General features: G+C 34.0%; 1 protein-coding gene across 4 annotated transcripts in view; it reads left to right on the top strand.

The window, feature by feature from the left end:
- Positions 1-9,477, top strand: part of LOC106456924 — a 162,599-nt gene that overhangs the window by 144,987 nt on the left and 8,135 nt on the right. For all 4 annotated transcript variants that reach the window (XM_022382709.1, XM_022382708.1, XM_022382711.1 and 1 more), the window contains 4 exons: positions 3,005-3,067; positions 4,223-4,319; positions 4,923-5,003; positions 7,207-8,706. In XM_022382709.1, the coding sequence (XP_022238417.1) occupies positions 3,005-3,067; positions 4,223-4,319; positions 4,923-5,003; positions 7,207-8,706 (1,741 nt within the window). The remainder of the gene's footprint in view (positions 1-3,004; positions 3,068-4,222; positions 4,320-4,922; positions 5,004-7,206; positions 8,707-9,477) is intronic.

Below are 9,477 nucleotides of genomic sequence, written 5' to 3'. Positions count from 1 at the left end.
GCCCTTATTAAGACCTGCCAACATAATCAGACGAAAGAAGTGGGCAAGTGATATGATGACCAAGCTTTTGGACTTTTGGAAGACCATATTCTTCTCAGACGAATCAAGATTCGCTCAATTTTCGGACAGTGGAAGGATATGGCTCTGGAGAATGCCTCACCAAGAGTTTTGGCTCAACAGATTGCAGCCAGCTGTGAAGCATGGTGGTTTCAACGTGATGGTTTGGGGAGCTGTTTGAGTTGGTGGGAGATCGAGCTTAGTGTAGTGCGTTGGCAACATAAATTTTTCGAAATACATCGAAATACTGGAGAAAGGACTCTTGCCACTTTATTCCTCGGGTTTCGTGGACAAAAACACAACGTTGTTCCAAGAAGATGGAGCACCGCGTCACACTGCTAGAAACACCCAAAAGTGGCAGGAAGAAAATGGTATTCAGAAGTTGCCCTCGCCAAGCCAATCTCCTGACATGAACCCCATCGAAAACCTCTGGGCCATATTCGACCGGCCCATCAAGAAACAACTAAAAAAACCAACTTCGAAGAGCGATCTACTCCAAGTTTTGAAGCAAGAGTGGGCGAAAATCCCACAATCTAAAATTCACAAGATGATTCTCACGATGCCCCAAAGGATCAACGAACTCCACGAAGCGAAAATAAAATCTACTAGATATTAATTAAATTATAAATATATCAATTCATGTGAATATGACTGAAAATTTTCAATGTTTCTGAAAAGGTGGTGTTTATTTACTTGTGACCTCGCTGTGTATATTGTTGATTCTTACTCTCGAGAATCTTCTACAACTTTGGAGAATAGGCAGGAATTTCGCAATACATATTTAACAATAAATGATAGGCATTTTTTTAAATATAAACTCAATCCAAACAAACGTTGACATTAAAATAAATATATAACAACAAATTCGTTACACAAGACAACAAGCATGCACAAACATCTACATTACTTATATAGATAGTAATGTCTTAAAAAATCACATATCATAGTTATCAGTGGTAAACGGTTTATCTAAAAAAAACTGACGACAAATAGTTTTCTAAAGTCGTTTCTGTTGAACTTTCTTTTCTAATAACTAAGTTTCAACCATACGTTTCTAATGATATAATATATTGAGCGATTTCTTTGTTATTTCAACATTACCACTTTACAAATACCAATATATTAAGCGGAGATTTGAATTTAATCCTAATAACGTAGTGATTTGTTCCATAAGGAACTGCAATATTACAGCTGTTCAACCATGACTCACAAACTCGAGATTGCTATGAACAAGTTTCAGAAACCAATGATATGACATATTACTAGCCTCTTAGTGTGATGAGCCGCTGTAATAATTGTTATAAGGACAGTTTTCACTTTCCTTAAGAAGGATACAGCATAAAGCCCGAAACGTCGTCCTAACACATGGAAAAATAGTCGGAGATGGCCTCACAAATTGGAACCATGTAATTTCACTCTTTATTTCTGTTTCAAAAACATGATAACAATATCTTTGAAATCATAATCGTATGAAATTTTCAACAGTCTCGTGAAAATCTTCATATTTACTCAACCATAGACTTAGAACCCATATACATTCGCAAACACTGTGTACGACTTTCTTTATGGTCTAATATAATATCAGAATCAAAGTACTTTATAGTGCTACATTTAAGAATATAATTACACTAATATGTAATTATTCTAAAGTAAAATATACTGAAATAAAGTGTAACAAACAACAATAATTTCACCATCTACACTATATTAGAAAATTAATTATATTTTCATGTAATTGAAGTCTTAGATATTCCCATAATTTATAGTTGTGTTTGTTTTTGTTTGTTTTGTTTTTTATAGCAATATGTAATCAATTCACGGATATGAGATTTTTAAAGATTTATACAATGTTTCAAGTAATGCTGGTAAGCCGTATAGCTGAGATCTGCTCTTTGATTTTTTGTTTTTCATTCATATGCCTGACACGCGTTGTTTTTGTATCTTACTGATATGGAATTTCTGAAGTAATAATACGTGGCTTATTTTTGTTACATCTCAGCATGGAATGAGTTTTGGCAATGTTAGACTTTAAAGACGGATTTCTTGTCTTTAAAACTGTAATAAAATTTAAATATGTCCTTATTTGTTCGTTTATTGTTAAGCACAAAGCTAAACAATGTATATTTGTGATTCATCTTCTACGAGTATCGAAATTTGTTTTTTAGCGCTGAGACACTGGGGGGAGGGGAGCTAAGATTTACTAAAGGTTTTTCAAGCAAACTAGGCCCGGCATGGCCAGGTGATTAGGGCATTCGACTCGCACTCTACGGGTCGCGGGTTCGAATCCCCGTCACACCAAACATGCTCTCCCGTTCAACCGTGGGGGAGTTATAATGTGACGGTCAATCCCACTATTCGTAGGTAAAAGAGTAGCCCAAGAGCTGGCGGTGGGTGGTAATGACTAGCTGCCTTCCCTCTAGTCTTACACTGCTAAATTAGGGACGGCTAGCGCAGATAGCCCTCGTGTAGCTTTGCGCGAAATTCAAAAAACAAAACAAAAATCAAGCAAAGAGTATCATCCTTTAAGCTTAAAAGAGATTACAGAGTAATAACACGCCATCATAGTAATGTACAAATGGTTAAAAGTATTAAGAAAACATACCAAAACATACATACTTGTCATTCTGAAATGGAAAGATTAAAGTGTTTCACTGTGTCACTTATCACGTCGAAATTAGTCGTTTTTTTATGTTTTCTTAATTCTTTAATCATTTGTACATTATTATGATGGCGTGTTATTACTGTTTTTAATGAATTTGCACAAAGCATTTGTACTTCTTTAAAAGGTAAAAAACTTGTGTTTTCTGTTTTAACTTTTTGTCTGCTTGTTTTATAAAGTTTGATATAAGACATTAATTTGTTGCCAATCGTTTACTTTGATATTCAAAAGATAAATATATTTATAGTGTAATTATGTCTGTTAGTTTCAATTCCTTTTCTGTTTCAGAAATACATGGAAGAAAGTTCACTCGATTTATCAAAGAAAGAGTTCAGACAATTTATTCTACAGGTAAGAGTAAGAAACACAACTTAGTGTATGTGTTGAAGGAAGTGCTGGTAACTTATATACAGGAAATTAATTTGAACAATAGAGAAAGGAAAAAGAAACAGAAGTTCCCGTGTCTTACTTCTTCTAATCCATACTCCCGTGCCTTTCTTCTGCTAATCCATGCTCCCCTGTCTTGCTTCTCCTAATCCATACTCCCGTGTCTTACTTCTGCTAATCCATACTCCCATTTATTACTTCTGTTGATCCATGCTTCCATGTCTTACTTCTACTATTCCATACACCCATGTCTTACTTCTACTAATCCATACTCCCATGTCTTACTACTGCTAATCCATACTCCCATGTCTTACTTCTGCTAATCCATACTCCCATGTCTTACTTCTGCTAATCCATACTCCCATGTTTTAATTCTGCTAATCCACACACTATTTCACTTTTAAGATCATTGTTTCTAAAAATGTTTTTGACGCTTATCGCACGATATAATTACTACAGGTGAGAAATTAAGTACCTTTAAAACACTACAATAAGACTCGAATTTTGTAGAAGTTTTGAACTGTTATTAACAACGACAACAAAAAAGAACAGAAATGTGTGGGAAGTCAAATTAATAAACAGACAGTTTTAAATACTTTTAGATTTTGCTCATGATTAAATATTCTAATATATCGAAACTTTGGATGTAACAACAATGCATAAAAACTGCTAAAGGAAAACAAAGTTAGGACAGTTTTGTCTATCTTTGCTTTATGTTGCTAATATTCCTTCATTTCCTACATTGTTATATCAATGGAACCTCGGAATAAACGACTTCAGAATATTCTTAGTTGATGATATTTGAATGTTCGTGTGTTACGTAATTGCTTAATTATTTTTTTTCAAATGATGAACTTTCAATAGCAATGCTACTATGAGTCTTTGTTTTATAATAATACTTATAAGGTTAATTAAAACCTTTTATTCATTCCAAATTGTTATAAAAAGCTTTTATTTTTTAACATTAAGTAATAGTTTGAGACTGTTTCGTTGGTACTCTGTGAGATTTTATCATCTCTTGAGGTGAATGGGAAAAACTCCAGAATCTTTATTATAAGTGATAAAAATCGATGTAATTTATTTATGTAAAATATAAACATCACTACATTTTCCTTCCAGTTGGGACTAAAATGTGCTGACCTCTGCAATCCATGTCGTCCGTGGGCTATAAGTCAACAGTGGAGTTACCAGGTGTGCCAGGAATTTTACCGCCAGGGTAGGCCTAGCTATTATCTAATAATCATTAATGTAAAAACACAGAATGGAAATATAGTAATGATATTAATTGAACAAAATTATAATTTAATACGTTATTTGTTATGTATTATAACTGTCAATCATTTGTTAAAGCAAGATAATAATTTACTTACACAACGCTACAGTCTTGACAACTTCTCTAACACCTGGATGACGTGTAATTTCACCGGGAAGTTGTTTTTTTAATCTTTTCGGATATTCGCGTAAATTTATACAAGGGCTTTCAACACTAGCCGGTCATAATTTTTGAATCTGCAGACTATAGAAAAGGCAGCTAGTCAACTCTAATCAAATAGTTAGATTTAACCATCACTCTTATAACACAGCTCCGAAGAACCGAGCGTGATTTATTTTCAGCAAAGGGTCATGAACGACTCAAGGCTGTACAGGCCGGCACGCTAACTACTAGCTACGCCTGGCCTCCATCAACAAGTATCTCAGCTACACCAGTGTGTTAATCGTTTGCAACAAATAGTTTACTTTAGTTTCTGATAATGTATTTTCGACTTGATTTTGAACATTGAAATACACACGACTGAGAAAATCTGTATTTCGAAACCAGGTGACATTGAACGTGAACTCGGTCTACCTGTAACGCCTATGTGTGATCGTACAAGGACTTCTGTTGCTAGAATACAATCAGGTGAGTGTAACGTATTAGAATGAGCGGAAATGAAGAGAGAGCTTGCTTCCTCAACAATCCACGTTTAGTTTAGTATTCTTTGTTGTTAAACCGTTGTTAAGCAAGAATTTTTATTAACTTTAGGAAAGAAATTAGGCTGTACTCAGTCGTAAACTGTTTTATAATTATATTCCTCCTTATTATACAATTTTATTTGTTTTTGTTTTGCATTGACCTCCATCTAATTATGTCTCATGAGTAATTTTATTAAAGTATTTAATTGGTCAAAGGTTACAAGTACTATTCTATTAGTTTTTTTATGTTCTCTTTTTTCTGGTATTTAGTGAAGTTAATTATTTAGTTTTTTCTTCAGTTTAACAGTTACAATTACATGAAGATTCAGCTATTATTTTAACTGAAATACTCATTTACTTATATGTAATGCTTACTACTTTAAAACCTTTGTTATACAAGATTCAGTCCTACCAAATAAGAATAATATTCTTAAAGAGTATGGTTTAATGTTGATAAACCGAATACTACACAATGGCTTACTGTGTTCTGACCACCATAGATATCGAAACATGATTTCTAGCGTCGTAAGCCAATAGGCTTACTGCTGAGCGACTAAGGGGAGGGGTGGGAAGGCCAAAATAAGTATTTTTAGTAAAAAAATAACAAAAAAGAACAAAACTTTTTTTATTTTGTTCGGTTTGACATTTTTACAACTATTCCATGATTAACAAAACAAATTCATTGATTTCTTAAACTTCTCACTATGGTCGCTCTATACAAATATTACCTAAATTAATGAATTATTATATATATATATATGTTTTAGTTCTTGGGCACATTTTTAAATACTTTGTAGTGGTATAACCAGTTTTCTTAATATTAATTTTACTTTAAAATTCATAGACAACCATAAGGTCCATCATAATATAATGTAATTCGTTCATTAAAATATATTTTCATTAATGTAGCTCATAAGTTTGTGTATTTCTTGGTTGTTTATTGAATCCCCTTAGAGCTTATAATGCAAAAAATTAAAAATAAATAATGTATTTATCAACCAACATAAAATATAATATTTAAGGACAAAAAGGAAACTGTTGTTCCATCCAGTCTGTCTCAGCCATTAAATCAAATTATATATATGTGTATATAAACCCGTATAATTAAAATATCTATCAAGCCTTCCCTTAAATTTACTGCTTACATTACATCTGAAGGCAAACCATTCCAAAAGACAACTACCCTGTAAGAAAAATAAAACTGTCTTAGCTAAAGATGACTCCTATCCTACCAAAATTTACATTTATGTTCCTACTCCTACCTTCTTACCATTAAGTACAAAAGAAAAAGATGGTGCATCAACACTATTAACTCCTTTAACAATCTTATACACCTCAATCAGATCCCCTTTAACTTTTTTAAGAAAAAACTATTTTAATCTGTCCTTGTATGATAACTGTTCCATTCCAAATATCATTCTAGTAACCCTCCTCTGAACCCTGTCCAACAATTCAATATCCTTTCAAATGTAAGGAGCAATAAATTGAACCCTCATACCACTAATGTTAACCCAAAAACGTGCAGTGGTAGCCCACTAAGATTACTGTACCTTATATTTCAAATCATAATGTCTGCTAATCATCTTAGCTTTAAAAAGATTAGAGTATTTTGGTAGGGCAATATTCCATAAATAAAAATCAATATCACATTTTTATTTAAATTACTTCGTACTAATTTTCCATGTCCACATATAATTGAATGTCAGTTCTTTATTGGTTTAAATACAATGAACACTCAAATAAACATTTCTATCCAGGGCCGGCCTTAGAAGGGTGAAGGGCCTGGGGCGAATACTCCGGGTTAATTTGTCAGCGTGGCCTGAGGCGGTTGCCTCAATGGCCTCTCCCTAAGACCGGACCTGGTTCTACCGTCATTAATTAATGTTTAGTGTTAATGTTTTGAAACATTTCTCTGAAAAAGTGATCATAAGAGCATTGCCCGCAAGAAATTAAGTATAGTTTGTTTCATTATAAGAAATATTCTTGACAAAATGGAAATGTTAACCAGTGGACTTAATTTTTTCCTTTGAGTCAAATAATGATATATCTTTCAGCCTTACAAGTGTTGACATTTTTAAGAGTTTTATTATTATTATTATTAAAGCCTAAGATTACAAAGTATGTTATTTCATTTCTTTTCTGAGTTTCAGATTTTTTCCTCTATGTGGTGTCTCCTTTGTTTGAAATCTGGGACCAGTTCATGAACACACCCCTGTCGAATCAGTTACTGAAGAACCTGAGATACAACCAGGCCGAGTGGGAGAAAGTCCTTGAGAGGGAGTTATGTGATAAAGAAGAGACAAGTACAATGATTGGAGTAGCTGCAATGGCCATGGAAGAGTTCGCACCACTAGCATCAGATGAAGAGGATACAATTGACGAATGTGGAAGTTTGTTTAGTGAAAGCTTCTTCTTGGGAGAAGCTCTTGGGACCTTCCAAAGAAGGCGATACAGTATGCCTGAAAAACTTGTGTCCATTCTTCCAACAGACAGTAGCCGTAAAACTAGCGTTCCCCGGGCTCTCGAGTATCGTAGGAAGAGTAACAATGGGTCATCGTCGTTTACGTCATTCCGAGTTCCTAGCCCTAATGTGTACATACTTTCTGAAGAAACCACGACATCCAGACTCCTCCAGCCTAGAACAAGTATAGCTACACTTTCAGCTGGTATTGATTCAATGTATCTCGACAGGTTTCAGACGTTAGCAGAAGTGAAGAAAGAACCGTCATTTCAGCATCTGTCGATTTCTTCTCTAGAAAAAACAGATAAAAAACTTGAGGATATAAGAACTAAAAATTTCGGAGAAGATGTAGATGTAGGATCAGAAATAGTAGAATATTCTGCAAGAAGTAAAACACCAGAAGATAATATGTCTCTACAAATGTATGCTCAGCGAATAAGTAGCTCTCCAACAAAAAGTGTCGCTAGTTCGTCAAAAGAGGAAGAGTCTGATAAAGAACATGGTGAAGAGGAGGCCACAGTTGTTGCTTGCAGCAATGGTTGCTGTACAAGGACCCCATCACCTAAATGTTCTATACCTAGTATAGAAAATGCTCAACAAACTGAATATTTTAGACAATCAGATTCTAGTTTAATTTCACGACACCAGGGTAATTATCAAAGAATAGCTTGTAGTTCTCCATATAATATAAGTAGAGAAAAAGACTGTTCTTCACACCAGTCAGGAAGTAGCAGTAGTAGGAATTTTGTAGACATTAATGACCAATACTTGAACCTCCTAGGTTGTGAACATAATAGCGCCACTGTTCAGCTTGGTGCTGCTTGGTTAGCTGAACAAAGAGATGAAAGCTATCTTTTTGAGGAAGGAGAAGATCGTAATACGGAATTCAACACGCGCATGAAACAGACATCTTGGTCCAGCCATGTTAGGCGAAGTTTGTCCGAAGAACGTCCAGAACCTCCTAGTAAAGACTTTGATTCTCCAGCCCCATCCTTAAGGGTATCAACGAATAGTTTATATTCTACAAATTCCCGACTGACTTGTCGAAGAGGTTCAGCTCCCATGGTCATCACGCGAAGTGCTCTCTCTGAACTTCAGGATCTGAGTGAATATTACGGTGGATTGAAGGAACGTTCACTTACTTCATCATTTGGTCGCCGTTGGTCCATTCCAGCTGAGCCTGTGGCAGGTATTTGTTCTTAAATATTTTCATGTCGTGATTTAATTCACCTTACAATGTTGTTGTTTTTTTTTGCTATTTTTGTTATATAGTTTGAAAACTGATTTTTTTTCACACAATTATCTATTTTTCTTTTGTCAAACATTTCACTTTGTTGTTCATTTCTTTCTGATTTTCTTTCATTGTTTAATCAATTGGCTGTAGTACTGTGAATAATCAATTTATAGCTCTTAAAAACTTTTCCTCGATTTTTAAATAATTAGTTTTCATTCAGAACAGTTAGGGTATTAATATCATGTTAACAAAACTATACATTCTCGAAGGCAAGTCGTTGTTTTTATAGAGGAGAAAAATACGAGCCATTACTTTGTTACTTACAATATTTTTACACAGAATTTAAAACAAGTAAGGTGATATAATCCAATCAGAACTTTTGATCGGTCTAGTTTTTTGCGTAAAAACTTGTCAGTATTATGTACAATGCAATAATGTTTTTACATCATGTAGACAGTCTAAAACTATTATACATATTTAAATAAGAATGCTGATATTTTGATAGAGAATGCAGATTTTCCTATTCAATTGAATTAGATAGCAAACACTATCGTGAAAAACAAAACATTCTGTTACACTTTCGATGACGAGGAACCCACTTTGAGACTAATAATGGCTGGAGACGGCTTAAATGGGTAATGAAGAAAAACTTTAATATAAGTTTAACATGACAGCAAATGTACAACGTTTCGACATTTGCTGTCATGTTAAACTTATATTAAAGTT

The sequence above is a fragment of the Limulus polyphemus genome, unplaced genomic scaffold (assembly GCF_000517525.1).
Source record: "Limulus polyphemus unplaced genomic scaffold, Limulus_polyphemus-2.1.2 Scaffold272, whole genome shotgun sequence".
Classification (NCBI taxonomy): domain Eukaryota; kingdom Metazoa; phylum Arthropoda; class Merostomata; order Xiphosura; family Limulidae; genus Limulus; species Limulus polyphemus.
The sequence above is the reverse complement of the archived record's forward strand: the minus strand, read 5'-3'. Positions and strand labels throughout refer to the sequence as shown.